At 35.8% G+C, this 16,529-nt stretch overlaps 1 protein-coding gene across 11 annotated transcripts in view; it reads left to right on the forward strand.

The window, feature by feature from the left end:
- The window catches only part of LOC125668320 (follistatin-related protein 5-like), a 52,193-nt gene extending 35,879 nt beyond the window's left edge, over window positions 1-16,314 (forward strand). For 7 of the 11 annotated variants that reach the window (XM_056163729.1, XM_056163731.1, XM_056163728.1 and 4 more), the window contains 9 exons: window positions 343-460; window positions 1,225-1,386; window positions 1,941-2,081; window positions 2,446-2,735; window positions 4,608-4,793; window positions 5,704-5,884; window positions 10,054-10,254; window positions 12,108-12,272; window positions 13,664-16,314. In XM_056163729.1, coding sequence (XP_056019704.1) covers window positions 343-460; window positions 1,225-1,386; window positions 1,941-2,081; window positions 2,446-2,735; window positions 4,608-4,793; window positions 5,704-5,884; window positions 10,054-10,254; window positions 12,108-12,272; window positions 13,664-13,872 — 1,653 coding nt within the window. In that variant the 3' untranslated portion in view covers window positions 13,873-16,314. The remainder of the gene's footprint in view (window positions 1-342; window positions 461-1,224; window positions 1,387-1,940; window positions 2,082-2,445; window positions 2,736-4,607; window positions 4,794-5,703; window positions 5,885-10,053; window positions 10,255-12,107; window positions 12,273-13,663) is intronic. The other 4 variants (XM_056163727.1, XM_056163734.1, XM_056163736.1 and 1 more) reach the window with 1 other exon arrangement.
- Window positions 16,315-16,529: the final 215 nt, after the last annotated feature.

A 16,529-nucleotide genomic window follows, 5' to 3' on the forward strand; every position in this document is an offset into this window, starting at 1 on the left:
TATTTCTCTAATTTGGTGCATTTTCAGGTGTTCTCTGATTTACCTGTCTAATTTGGTGCATTTTCAGGTGTTTTCTGATTTATCTCTAATGTGGTGCATTTTCGGGTGTTCTCGGATTTATCTCTAATGTGGTGCATTTTCAGGTGTTCTCAGATTTATCTCTCTATAATTTGGTGCATTATCAGGTGTTTTCCGATGTATCTCTCTAATGTGCATTTTCAGGTGTTCTCTGATTTATTTATCTAATTTGGTGCATTTTCAGGTGTTCTCGGATTTACCTATCTAATTTGGTGCATTATCAGGTGTTCTCTGATTTACCTATCTAATTTGGTGCATTTTCAGGTGTTTTCCGATGGTACTCTGTACTTTGAGAATGTAGGAGTCCACCATATTGGAAACTGGACCTGCTTTGACCAATACAGACCTGGATTTAAACAAGTCCACATGCTGGACGTTAACAGTAAGTGAATTGATGGATATTACATAAAAGTACATAATGGATGATATCGTGCACATTATAAGGCTGTGTAAAGTTCTTACGGTAGTAGTTACTGGTTGCTGTGAAAACAATCCATGAAATGCCAAGATTTCACAGTTTTATTGATAACTTTGTACAATATGTTTCCATGGGTATAGTTTCTGTATATTAAAATATAAATGGTGTGTTTCATAGAGGTTTTAGATTTGTGGGATAGAACTATCCATGCTATCTAAAGAAATTAAGTCATGATAGAATATAATGGTTCCATATTACTTTTATTATATGCATTTGCACCAGATTTCTCTGTCATGATCTAAGGGGATATAATTTGATCTTGAATCAAGGTTATCAAAGCAATTCTTGATATTACAAATTAGCTAGAAATATGAGTTTTTCTTATATGCGAGAAATTTAGAGGGACAGAATGATATGCCAGAAATTTAGAGGGAAAGAATAGTATCATATCATTACTGTTATTTACAATTCTTAATCTTATGTTACAATACACTTATTGTTTTGTTTGTAATTAAATAGGAGGGCCCTTAATTAGTAGTGATGCTGATGTGAGTTGCCTCTAGTTAACTTGACTACTTTTTTCCCCCATTTCTTGTTGCTGTATTGTGATTGATACAGTCTAATAACTTTCAATTTCAAAAGGCAACATGCACTGCCCTTTGTTTTAAACAGATTCAGAATTGTTCACCACTACCACTGTGCCTTCTAAATTTTGTGTTTTTACTTAGTTCCCCCTGTCGTGAAGGTGTCCCCCTCCACCATGATCATACCCGTGAGTGGGGTGGACATTCATCTCCAGTGTCAAGTGTTTGGAATTCCAACCCCCACTGTCCAGTGGCAGTTCAATGACAAGGTCATTCCAGTGACCCCAAATCACTACGCCAGAATACGTAAGTGGATTCAATGGACTGGTACGGATGTAATTTTTTTCTGTAAATTTGCTGAAATCTACATCATTGAAAACCCACAATTGATTATGCTCGATTTCCATCACCCACGGGTCCATTCTTACCAATTCCCTCATGAATAATGAATTAAATGTACTACTGTCTAATCAAATTAATTGTTTAAGGAACGGAAGTCTTCTGTTTTTTATAAGTACTACTACTTTAACCTTGTCATCACAGCAATATTGTCTAACAAAAGTGTGTACACGTAGAAAAGGACTTACTGATTGGACAAAATTGCTTTTGGTCTTTCTGAAGCAACCATTAAAATTGCCTCATTTATAGTTGTTCTTGAGATCAAGTGAATTGATATGAATGGACCGTCCCACGGGTGATTGAGAGAGAAATGGAAGTGTCAACAACGGGTATCCGACGATGCTCTACAAACACTGAATATTTTCCTGTTATAACAGAACATTTATACGACTTTCCTTGTATATTGTCACAAAACACAACATAGTGAAGGGGGATAACTCATGTATACTTTTGTTTTGTAGATGATAACGGTACCCTGATCATCAAGGACTCTAACTACCAGCGAGACTCGGGGGCCTATAAATGTCGTGCTACCAATGTCGCAGGCAACAATGAAGACATTGCCATGGTGTATATACAGAAACCAAACCAAACTGATAACTGTAAGGGTCTATATGTTCTCAAATGTGATCGTCTGATTTATTATGAAGTCAAGGTCATCAGTCCTAAACATATAAAAACATTTCCTGACATTTATTCAATTACCTTTACACCCAGTCATTAAACTTAGACCTCATCACACACACTCCCAATTGATTATGGACTAAAGGTCAAGCCCATATGACCCAGGCATTGACTCAGATCGAATTTCCATCACATCTGTGTAAAATTCAAGAGTGAAGAGTGTCAGACTATAGCGATCAAATGTATTTCAGGATATGCAAGTGGTGACAGAATTTTAAACAAAATAAGTAGGCTTCCTTTTTGATGCATAAAAGGACATTGCTAATGAGCTTTTTCTTGCAGTTTATGGGAAGCACACCAGCAGGCAGGAGACATTCTTTGTCTTTCATCAGAAGGGCTATAATGCCTACAACCCCAGGGGCTGCTACACCAAGCGCCAGGTGCACAGCAGCTTCGGACACTTGAAGCACGTGCCTGAGGAACTGGACGGGCCGATCTACCTCTGTGACCAGCAGAAGGATTGTCTTTGGGGTCAGTCGGTCAACGTGAAGAACAAGTTCTTGTACATCGCTCAGCCAACCCAACACAGAGTGGTGGTCATTGAGTCGGCCGAATCCATGAATCCAGTAGAGGTCTGTCTCTTAAACTTACAGTGTGATATGTGATTATGACTGTAATATCAGATATAATTAAATATCATGTGATACTGACCAATATCAGATATCATGTGATACTGACTATAATATCAGATATCATGTGATACTGACTGTAATATCAGATATCATGTGATATCATGTGATACTGACTGTAATATCAGATATCATGTGATATCATGTGATACTGACTGTAATATCAGATATCTTGTGATATTGACTGTAATATCAGATATCATGTGATACTGACTGTAATATCAGATATCATGTGATATTGACTGTAATATCAGATATCGTGATATCATGTGATACTGACTATAATATCAGATATCATGTGATACTGACTGTAATATCAGATATCATGTGATATCATGTGATACTGACTGTAATATCAGATATATAATGTGATACTGACTGTAATATCAGATATAATTAAATATCATGTGATACTGACTAATATCAGATATAATGTGATACTGACTGTAATATCAGATATCATGTGATACTGACTAATATCAGATATCATGAGATACTGACTGTAATATCAGATATCATGAGATACTGACTGTAATATCAGATATCATGAGATACTGACTGTAATATCAGATATCATGTGATACTGACTGTAATATCAGATATCATGAGATACTGACTGTAATATCAGATATCATGTGATACTGACTGTAATATCAGATATCATGTGATACTGACTAATATCAGATATCGTGATATCATGTGATTCTGACTGTAATATCAGATATCATGTGATTCTGACTGTAATATCAGATATCATGTGATATAATGTATTTAGGATAATGCTTTTTTCTTGATGACATTGTATTTCATAATTACAACTTTATTCTTCTGCACAGTTCTTCTGCTAGAGAGGTTGAATTCCGAGTGTTAGACATTTAATGTAATATATACATACATGTATATACAGTAAAACTTGCAGAGAGCTGGAAACTTACACTTTTGATTCAATATAAGAGTAATTTGTTATATCCAATGAGGTCATAGATATGTTTTAAAACTACACGGAATAAAAATCACCGCGTGAATTCATTATGAGTGTGTTCATGGTAACCATGTTTTCCTGTACACTGTGTGTGTGACCTATGACCTTATTTTGAAAAGTGAAAGTCTTTTAATAAAGTACAGAAATGTGAGAAAAAGAAAAGTTTCAATTGCAGAGACAAGTATGTAACGAAATTCTAGTCTCTAGACAAGTATGTAACGAAACTCTAGTCTCTAGACAAGTATGTAACGAAACTCTAGTCTCTAGACAAGTATGTAACGAAACTCTAGTCTCTAGACAAGTATGTAACGAAACTCTAGTCTCTAGACAAGTATGTAACGAAATTCTAGTCTCTAGACAAGTATGTAACGAAACTCTAGTCTCTAGACAAGTATGTAACGAAATTCTAGTCTCTAGACAAGTATGTAACGAAATTCTAGTCTCTAGACAAGTATGTAACGAAACTCTAGTCTCTAGACAAGTATGTAACGAAATTCTAGTCTCTAGACAAGTATGTAACGAAACTCTAGTCTCTAGACAAGTATGTAACGAAACTCTAGTCTCTAGACAAGTATGTAACGAAACTCTAGTCTCTAGACAAGTATGTAACGAAACTCTAGTCTCTAGACAAGTATGTAACGAAACTCTAGTCTCTAGACAAGTATGTAACGAAATTCTAGTCTCTAGACAAGTATGTAACGAAATTCTAGTCTCTAGACAAGTATGTAACGAAACTCTAGTCTCTAGTTTAATGATAGATTTATTACATAGACAAGTATGTAACGAAATTCTAGTCTCTAGTTTAATGATAGATTTATTTTTTTCCTCATTAGTTTATAAACACCGACCAGTTTCCTACTAAGCTGTACTATGTAGAGCATTTGGATGAAGTCTGGGTGTTGTGTTGGAATTCCAAAGAGGACAATGGCGGTAAAACCATCATCGTCATCAGAGACGCCAGCTCCGACATCCGACATCGCATGGTTCACACTCAGCCTGTTGGATACCGATTTGACTTGGTAATGATAATTATATTGTACTCCTGTAGTATGTAGGATATAGGAATCACCACGACTGTCCATCCAACCTTTTTTTATAAGTGGGGGGTATACTGGAATCGGGTTGTCCGTCTGTCTGTCCATCCGTCTGTAGACGCAATGGTGTCTGGGCTCTAAAGCATTATCCTTTCTACCTACCGTCACCATATCATATATATGGACTACCCATGGGATGAAGATGTTCCCTATCGATTTTGGGGTCAAAGGTCAAGCGCACTGGACATCGAAGTAGCAATATGGTTTCCGGGCTCTAAAGCGTTATCCTTTCCACCTACCGTCACCATATCATACATATGGACTACCCATGGGATGAAGATGTTCCCTATCGATTTTGGGGTCAAAGGTCAAGGGCACTGGACATCGAAGTAGCAATATGGTTCGGTTTGTCATGCCATTTGTTTTTTACACTCAGAAAAGAGGTAGTTTATACCTATTACCAACACCCTTTGGGAGATTGGGGTAAGCGGGGGGTATTCTTAGTGAGCATTGCTCACAGTACCTCTTGTTATGTATTGGCCTGGCCTCAGTTTGTATGAAGAGACAGTAAACACTCGTACTTGGCGCCTTTTACTATGTTTATGTTATTCTGGTATTTTGGAAATTTTCATGTGACACTTAGATATGCTGTTGAGGGGGGAGGGGGTGTAAGTCCAATTAAGAACTTGAAAAGAAGTATTTTAAAGAGTATTTGTACATTTATAAATGTGTGTCTGTGAAATATGAATATAAAAATTTACAAAGACATTAATACACATTGTTATTAAGCAACTTTTAATTGTGACAAAAATGCAGTCAAAACTTCATTTTTGACTGTTACAAGAACAACCCCTCTGTGGGTGATATTTATGGGAATGAAAATGATTATTTTTAGGTCCAGGATGTGTTTTTGCCTCCATCTAATGACCTTCACCACAACATGCAGTATGGTTATGTGATTCACAGTGAGCAGCACACCTTGTTTAAGATCGAGTTGGAGTCCATGCGCTACACCAAGGCTGTCGACCTGGAAGTATTTGACTGTGTTCCCCAGGATGTTGCCTTCATACCTCTGGGTAAGACTCAAATGAAAACATAGCAGGTGTTCAATTTTTAATGTAGTTTATCATCAGACCATTTGGTACTACAATCCACTCAATTTTCAATTGTGGGAGGGGACATAATGTTCATGGCCTCCTGCCTCTTTGTTACTTAAACCTGGGTCACAACTTTTGATCTGTACGTTTAGGTAGAAAGAGATTTCAATGAGAAAGGTCAAATGTATTCATCAGACCATGTTTCACAAAATGCATCTTTTCACTGGAGTTTAGAATTATGTTCTGGTACAGAGAGCCACTTGTAATTTAGAATTATGATTTGGTACACAGGGCCACTTGAGTTAAAAATTACGTTCTAGTACACAGACAAACATCGTTGGAAACCTACAGTCGGTCGCTATCCCTTTACCTCCTGTGGGACACAACGCCAATATTTTCAATGGAAAGTGTGTCTCGGCTTCTAGATGCGATTGGTCACTTTACTATTCCTTATTGCGATATTCAATCAATGAAAAAGCCCCTTATTTTCAGTGTTCGGGAGCATAAAAAAACATGCTTTCAAAGCGAAGATTTTGACTACATTTAAGTTGGACAAGTTACAAAGCTTTCAGCAAGATGCTTTATCTGTATTATTGAAGCAGAGGGTGTATTTGTGTCTATAGAGACTGGGGAGGGAAAAGGTTGTGTTACCAAGCGTTTACTACTGTGTACGAGTCTTTATCACGCCTCAGACAAAATTGTTGAAATCTAATTGGTCAGATCTTGGTCACATGACGCCATGAAAAAAACGTATCATGCGAGAAAAATCCAAATTGAGCAAGTAATTTATTGTCAGGTTCAACTTGCAGCCGTGACAAAATTGGTGAAGCGATAATTTGTATGATATAGACCCCCACATATACAGTTACAGGTCTTCGACGTGATAAATTCGTTACACAGTTAGTTAGTGACCTGCTACGGGAAAAATACAAATGGGTTTTCTTTTCACAGCATGTATTTTCTGTATCAGGTCACTGTGTAACTAATAATGCACAGGGGGACATGTGAAAGTGAAGTAGTAGCCAAGATAATGAGCCATTTTGGGTGCCAAATCTGGAGTTTTCATCTATATATCTTTGATAGTGGCACACAACAAAATACACACACTTTCATTACTGCTGACACTTTGAGTTCCTTGGATATTTACGGTGATTCCCATTGGTCCTTGATAGGTCACGTAAGGTCATGCATTTTGATTAGTTAGGCGTAAATATCAGCATTGTGTCCCACGGGAGGCAAACATAGTGCAACCGACTTGTAATACTGGTACCTCTAATCACTTGTTCTGGTATAATTGTCAGTCTTCTTATATTTGAGTGTATGCCTTTTTACCACCACAAAATTTGATGCAAGGCCATGAAATAATTAATAGTTTCTCGGGGCCCCGCTGCATCCGTTGAGAAGGTACCATGTGGAATTTTATTTTTCTATTTATATTTGTTCATTTATGTTAATGAGGTAAAAACTCTTTTCTTATAGATATTTATGTTAAACATTTCAGAAGGTTTTAATAAGATTATAGGTATTTTTTGATCAAATGGTTATTGAATGCAGTACCCATTCATGTGCAAGCTAGTGTTTAAAAATAATAGTATACATTTAATAGTAAATAATGTGAAGCTATTTCTAATAGAAATAAAAATTCAATTGCTTATTCTATATATATAAAACATGCACAAAAGGTACAGACCCTGAAACGTGCTACTACACCTTAAAAACGAACCGAACTGTTCCGTGCAAGAAACGAACCGTACCGTTCAAGAAACGTACCGTACCGTGCAAAAAACGAACCATACCGTTCAAGAAGCGTACCGTACCATGCAAGAAACGAACCGTACCGTTCAAGAAACGAACCGTACCGTTCAGAAAGCGTGCAGGATAATATTATGCAAACCCCGCCCCCAAAAGCCCGAAATCGTACCATACCGTGCAGAAAGCGTGCAATTTATGTCACGTGACCCACTTTTTCAGCCACAGTATATTATTTTCACAATGGCGCCCGATGGGAAAGGAGGTCGTAGACTATCGCTGGCTATTCGAAGCATTATCCTCAAACATCACGAAGCTGGGTTATCAACTGTGAAAATCACCGAGATGCTTAAAACATCTTTGATATTCTTTTTTTTTTTTGAATTACTTTCCGTAAATGTCACATTGTTTCAGTGCATATATGTGTATGTATGTTATCAACAAGTACCCAAGTTTTGACTGAATTATGCATAAAAATTCGTTTTATACTGTGAACTGTTAACAGAAATAGACGTCAGATCACTGCACGGATTTTGCATGCATGCTTCTGCAGCCAGTCCTGTGTACTGTGGACGTATATTTCACTTGCAGACTTTTAAAGAGTGAACCAAGGGGCATTTCGTTGTTTTAACGGAATTTCTGTTTCAATCAATTCTTTTAAATTCAAGGGTGAAAATAACTACAATACTGTAATAGTACTTACAAGTAGCCTATTTAATTTCTTCATATAATCAGGGACATCGACGTCCCTGATAATGCTACTACACGTATGGCACAGGGCTTGCCGTAAGAAGATGAAATTGATATTTGTAGCGTTAATGTATTCAATATGTACTTTCCTACGTACAGTGTCTGAATCATATGAGAAATTTCTAGACCGATTAGAAAAATTGTCACGTTCTACACTGTAATATTTTCATTACTTTATTAGCAATAATTTTGACATATCTTTTTCTCTTCTACATTGATAACGACCCATATAGATAGATGTAGATTGGCGGATTTATTATATACACTAATAAACAATTTTTAATTACATCGACAGAGAAATAAATAGATACATACATGTGTAAAAGAATGTAAACAAGTTAAATTGATGCAAAGCATCAAATCGGCCGCAAAAAATTATTCATTTCAGCATTTTCAAGTATTTCAACAATATATAGAAAAGGTATATGAAACATTTTTATTGCAAACTATACACTTGCCTTACTTTTCTGTTAATTTTTTTTAATTCAATTTTCAGTGATCAAAAATAAAGTCAGGGAAATGAAAATCGGACTTCGCGTGATAAAGGATAGGAATATATATTATATGTATTATCATCATTTTATTTGATTCAAAGACAAATGCAACAGATATCTAACATTATTAATTATGAATGACTGAATGCTGACAAAAAAGGACGTACAAACTTCACGTGCAGATATCCTGGATCTTTCATAATGCCGATGATAAATCACAATAAATGTGAAGTGCAGAAAATAATCATTGTGTCATTTGCGACTTTAGTGTATTCAAAACAAAATTCACTTCTTCTTAAAAACTTTTCCAATTTAGGCACTGTAATTTATATCCGGAAACTTAATACGCTTTGTTTTTACACTTACGCACGCCCATGTCGGGGAGCAGTTCATGTAACAACTTTTTATAAAATCGTAAATTAATAAATGTCTGATGAGAAATGAAAAACAAATTGAAACGTAATACCAACCATTAAGACTTAGACTTAAGCAAATTCTAAAAACTTTTATTCATAACTTTTATGTACGTTATCAATATGGAATTATTCCATCGAAGCAATCAAAAATAATGTCTCATTTCCCCATGTTCACATTCTAACACAACCACAAATCCTGCAGCCGATAATCAAAGAGCCGAATAAGACCGATCGAGTGAAAACAAACTATCGAAACGTACAATTTATACGAAGTCAAAGCGTTCAGGCCACGCCCACCTCATTAATAAAACGTGCAAACCGTTCACAAAGCGTGCAGCTATTTTTAGCAAACCGTACCGTGCAAGAAGCGAACCGTACCGTTCAAGAAACGTACCGTACCGTTCAAGAAACGAACCGTACCGTTCAAGAAACGAACCGTACCGTTCAGAAAACGAACCGTACCGTTCATAAAGCGTACCGAACCGTACCGTGCAACTGGTGTAGTAGCACGTTTCAGGGTCTGTAACTCATTCTACAGTCAGCTGAAAAAAAGAAGGATAGCTCATACTACAGCCAAGTAAATAAAAAAATAATACCTTCCTGCCTCATCAAAATTTTTAATTTTGGCCCCAGAAACTATTTATTCATTTATTTTGGCCTAAGCTTTCCTGGTTAATGTAAAAAGGATCATTCAAAGGGAGACAACTCCTAGTTCAGTGTAAAATATATACCATTTCAGGAGGACACATTATTGTAAGATGTCAGCAGACGAGCTCCAGTGGAAGTAAGACCCTCCAGATTCTGATTGACTATATAACCGATACACCTATTGCCAACATGACCTTGTCTGGGACCCCCCTAGTGTCACCGGACTCCAAAAATGTCATCACTGTGGACAAGGAAACCGGAAAAGTCAACATTGCCAAGGTCACAGGGAATGGTGAGACCCACACTGTGTGATTTTGATCTCCATCTGTTTTAACCTAATGGAAAAGAATTACAGTTAATACAGATAATGAGATTTAAAATGGCCTGGGGTGAAAATTATCTCTCCCGGGGTCAGCTTTTCTGGAGTTCTTTTGTTGTCTTTATGGAGGAAACGGAGATTGCATTGTCTAGCATGATGATCTGTCTCTCCATCCATTTATAGCAGGTTACACCACATTACCCATTTATACCAGGTTACATCACATTACCCATTTATACCAGGTTACACCACATTACCCATTTATAGCAGGTTACACCACATTACCCATTTATAGTAGGTTACATCACATTACCCATTTATACCAGGTTACACCACATTACCCATTTATACCAGGTTACACCACATTACCCATTTATAGCAGGTTACATCACATTACCCATTTATACCAGGTTACACCACATTACCCATTTATAGCAGGTTACACCACATTACCCATTTATACCAGGTTACATCACATTACCCATTTATAGCAGGTTACACCACATTACCCATTTATAGCAGATTACATCACATTACCCATTTATACCAGGTTACACCACATTACCCATTTATAGCAGATTACATCACATTACCCATTTATACCAGGTTACACCACATTACCCATTTATACCAGGTTACACCACATTACCCATTTATAGCAGGTTACATCACATTACCCATTTATACCAGGTTACACCACATTACCCATTTATAGCAGATTACATCACATTACCCATTTATACCAGGTTACATCACATTACCCATTTATACCAGGTTACACTACATTACCCATTTATACCAGGTTACACTACATTACCCATATATACCAGGTTACACCACATTACCCATTTATACCAGGTTACACCACATTACCCATTTATACCAGGTTACACCACATTACATATTCATTTCACTTATCACCGTGAAAAGCAACACTGGATGGAGTTCAAGGTCATGTGTAAAGTCATGTTCATACATGTAGCAGTGACTCTCAAAGTCCACAGGGTATCATGTAAAAACTATTAGTTTGTAAATGCTTTCTACCAAAATGCACCGAAAAGTAATCTAGGGAAATTAAAGTTGTATTTGTCCTTGCACATGCACACTTACATGTATATAATAAAATAAAATCAATTAAGATATGGCCATGTGTTCACACAATTAAATACGTCTGCAGTGATCAAGAATGAAATTGGACATAATCTGTGCATAACAGGACCTAGATTTTACTTAGAGAGAGGCAAGGGATTGTGAGTTCAAGAAATTTGCTTAGTTTAGTAGAAGGGGGGGGGGTGTTAGGACCTAGGCCTGACTTCAAAAAATTGAAACCTTTGAGAGATTGCAATTCAAGCTGTCTAGAGTCTCCTGTATGTATTTGATCTGTACTTGAATTATTACTTGACACTTTGCTGCTCCTGAAAGATGCAAAGTTAAGGAGGTATATGCTACACCGAGAAATTTGATATGGATGAAAAGTGTAGGATCTACACAACAATATTTTAAAATTGAAAACTTTCAAATTCACTTTATTCAGTCAAAAATTGCAGTTATAGTAGAAAGCAATCTGAAAAAAAATTGAAGACCACTGCTGGACTCGAACCCACAATCTACAGTTCGGCAGTCAACGTGTTAATCTACTGAGCTACTTAGCAAAGCAATGATTTTTTAAATGAACAAATATTGCTGATGTTTATATTTTCATTCATATTTTAAAAGGAAGTCGGCCATTATGACGATGTAGAGTACCTCCTTAACAAATAGTCTTCCTACTCTTTTATTCTTTACACACACAAGAGAAGTTCATTGTGATGATGATGTCATTTCAGGAGAGATCACTAAGGTGACAGATGTGATGGTGGACTCCAAGGTCAGTGATATGACCTTCATTCCATCAAACCATGGTCATGGCTACAACATGGTCCTGACGTCTCAGGAGCTGTCAGAAGTGTACTCTGTACAACTGGATAATGGGAAGATCACAACTCTAAAAGGTACGTCATTATACCCCCCCGCAACAAGTTGTGGGGGGGTATACTGGAATCGGGTTGTCCGTCCGTCTGTAGACGCAATGGTTTCCGGGCTCTAAAGCATTATCCTTTCCACCTACCGTCACCATATCATATATATGGACTACCCATGGGATGAAGATGTTCCCTATCGATTTTGGGGTCAAAAGGTCAAAGGTCAAGCACACTGGACATCGAAGTAGCAATATGGTTTCCAGGCTCTAAAGCGTTATCCTTTCCACCTACAGTCACCATATCATACATATAGACTACCCATGGGATGAAGATGTTCCCTATCGATTTTGGGGTCAAAGGTCATGCTCACTGGACATCGAAGTAGCAACACTCAGAAAAGATGTAGTTTATACCTATTACCAACACCCTTTGGGAGATTGGGGTAAGCGGGGGGTATTCTTAGTGAGCATTGCTCACAGTACCTCTTGTTTTACTTGTCATAACTTTTATGATCCATTTTAATGTACAGTCTTGTTTACTAGATATTCAGCTCAGGAGTGATTGCCCTGGTTATATTGATACATGTAATTAGATAAAAAATGAATTCAACTACAAAAATATTCATATTGCTCTTTGTGCATTGAGTAAATATATGTACTGCAATTTTCAGTAATAAGGACAATATTTTTTTACGCTAGCTTAATAGCCTTGCCCAGTATACTGAATCAACCTATCTATTAAAAGCATGTTTTAAAAAATTGCATCTTGAGATGAAAAATTTGCTTTTTAAGACCATTTTAAAATTAAATACTTGATAAGGAAGTAGATACGAATGAAGGGGAAAGAAAGATAACTCTGATATAACACAGTTTTAGAAATGAGCGAGCTCTAGATCTCAGACTGGTCCACTTCATTATTTTCGATATATTACATGAATAAATGAGATCACTAATTTGTTACATACAAATTATCTAAAACAAATGAAACATAACAAACTAAAGAATGACTTTCAATAATTTTACTGGACTTACTGAAAATGACTGATATGTAATTCGGAATGTGCAGTGCTTAAAGTTGGATTGACCAAGTGTTCAGAGCAAAAGGTAATTTCATTCATAAGGAATGGCCTATATCAATGGTCTCTGAAACATCTGTTACATTTATACCTTTATAACTAGAATTTGCAATGATATCAATATCCTATTCACCTCATAATAGCACTAGAAACAACCGGGAAAGTCTTCACTCTATATGCAGAATCGACTTATCTAAGGATTTTTCTCAAAAAAGGGTTAAAATTGAGTCCTTTGCACATTACTCTATATTGATCCGATTTCCGAAAATTACAGTACTAGATTTAAGATGTCTTCATTGTTCATTTGATCGGGATAATTTCCGTTGATTAACCTGTCTCTTTTAAGATGTTGGTGAACCACAGAAGACGACCTTGAACCCTTTCACCCCAGTATCCCGTGCAGTGATTGGTGGAGATATCTTCAGCAAGTACTTTGCCACACCATCCAAAGATGCTCTCATGATTTTGAATGGACAGGATCTTTATTCAGTATGTCGGCTGACGGGATTGAAGAATCCAGACAAAATAGGATACAACATGGCAGCTTTAGTGTGAGGGGCCGCCTCAAAAGGTGTTTTCAGATTTGGGGTTATCTCAAGGGTTTAAAAGTGTAGAAGAAGTCAATGTTTAGTAGAACACTCGTAAGATGAGATGGCATTTCCTGATCGGTTGTCTAGTTTTTCAATAGACCCATTTTGTGAATTATTTTTCAGTCAAGTCAAACATATTTATTTAGTACTGTAATGCCAGTGTCCCAAACTACATTTAGTATTACAAATAGTTGCATGTACTACACAGATTTAGGTTTAATTCTTCTGAAAAAGTCAATAAAAACAATAATATTTTTACAATCAGTCATTTGAAGATTGTGAAAAAATAAATTCTTTTAAACATCTAAAATTATAATCAAATGCATTTTAAGATACATTGTATAATCATTTGCACAATCTTTCACCAATATTCTCACAGTGTAGTTTATAGATCCAATGGCCACATTCACTGGTCTGCAAATATTTTATAGTTCCAACGCTTATAATATTCTACGCAAACAAAATCATTCAAGAGAGTGTTGAACGACAGTTCTTTAAGATCCTTATCACGCAAGCAAACTAATGCACAGGCCTCTATTGGAGCATAATCGACCAAGTTCTACCGCTTCTTAACCACCAGTGTTGCTGACCTTGGTCTTTATACCACTGGGTTTGAATGACCTTGGAGGTTGAGTATAGGGACACATACATGAATTCTATAAACTTGAAAGTATTTACCTACGTGACACATAAATACATTTTTTTTCTTGTGAAGAAATACATATATATTTAAAAAGTAGTGAATATATTTACAATTTTGCCATGTGATTCAGATATAGAAAATGTCAATATAGTTGAACTGCTGTCTAAAGACTAACTAGTACTTGATTGTAGGAGATATTCTGTGTTCTGTTTATCCCTTGTGTTAGTATATGTCATACATTGTCTAAATCGACATGTATACCTTGAGGCGTGTGTGTATGAAAAGTGATTTATTTATTTTTTATCTTTCCTTAGTTTTCATATTGTCTCTTTAATGGTAACAATATTGTGCTATTGTTTCTAAAATGTTATTTGTTAGCTGTAGGCATTTTTTATGGCAGTTAAACTACGACCCTCTCTTTAGAATGGTACAAAATTTTAATGAGAATTAGACAATGAAAAACTGTGAAATAGTGAGTCCCGTTGAGCTGTAAGTGGTAAATCGGCTTCAGAGAGTCAACAATCATACTGAATATCATTGCATGGAGGCAAGTCAGTAGGCCAGATAGCAGGTGGCTTGGAGAGGCAAGCTCAGAGAGCCTGCTAGCAAGTGCTTGATTGATAAATGTACATATAATGGCTTTTTTCTGTTCATGCGATTATAAAAGTGATTTCAGAATGTATTTTGAAATTATGAGTTAATAATTTTTCATCAGAACTGTTTAATGGTTGAATTAGATTAATTGTAGAATTAAACAGAATGGAGATTAGAATATTAGTATCGAGAAAAATGTGTAATATAACAGTAAACTAAACTGTGTATATTATCTAGTTAATGTCCAAATAGTTCTGTATACTTGAAATCCATGATTGTAAAGAAATGACTTATTATTTTTATTATTCAGGTATATTTCAAGAATGGTTTATGAATGTATTGAATTTTTATTCTCGGATGGTTTTTATAGTTGACGACATAAGCAGAATTCATGAAATAGATCAAATCTTCAACAGCAATACCACTGGTATAGGTTTGTCCTAATGCGACATAGTTGGACAAAAACTGAACAGATTTCAAATGGGAGACAAATAATTTTTGTGCCCTACAAGTTTGAATACACCTGACTGGACAAATGCTGAAGTTTCACATATAGATTGAATCTTATACATGTACTATTAAACTTTATTAGTTTTTATTAATTTACAATCAATTTACAATATTTTTACTTTCAAAGCAATCAACATGCATTATTTGTGATTTTGTATTCATTTTTTGTCACTTTACATTTTTTTACCATATTTTACCAACTTGTAGATGTTTTGTAAGGTTGGTTTTTTTCTTCTCTTTTATTTTTTACCAATGGTTGTAATGTAGATTTAAGAAATCATGCTTTGTGTTCATTGTTCAATCTGAAAACGATTGCTTTCGTTAAATTTGCTTATTCTTTGTTTTGAAATGAAACCGGAAGTGATACTGCAGTGTTTTAACGATTAGAATTTAAATTGTATGACGTCATTGACATGTCAGATATGGGTTATAAGGAACAACTGAATACCGTCTAATATTCTACTGCTTTTTCATGTTAATGTTGACTGTTTTCTCAGTTTTTGATGTGACATGTTGAGTTATCGTGTTGCAGTGTTCAATCATTCCAGCCTGGCTTGGGAAGTGATGAGTGATTCCTTTGTTAAAAGATATACATTCCTTACAACTGTTTGTTTTTGCTATATGCCTTTATTGGAGAATAAATTTTTTTGGTGATTCTAATGCTGTTCTTTCATTCATTCATTGGTAGATTGGATTGGTGAGTGTTGTGGCCAATAATATCATCACTTTGAACATAAAGTTAGTATTGTGTTTTATACATGTACATTAAATAACCTGGGGAAATTGACATCTGACTTTCTGCTTAGTCACAGTAATACATCAAAAATGACTGACAATACACAAAATGGGACAGAGTTGGCCCCTGTTAATGTTGC

Source organism: Ostrea edulis, chromosome 4, assembly GCF_947568905.1.
Source record: "Ostrea edulis chromosome 4, xbOstEdul1.1, whole genome shotgun sequence".
NCBI classification, from domain to species: domain Eukaryota; kingdom Metazoa; phylum Mollusca; class Bivalvia; order Ostreida; family Ostreidae; genus Ostrea; species Ostrea edulis.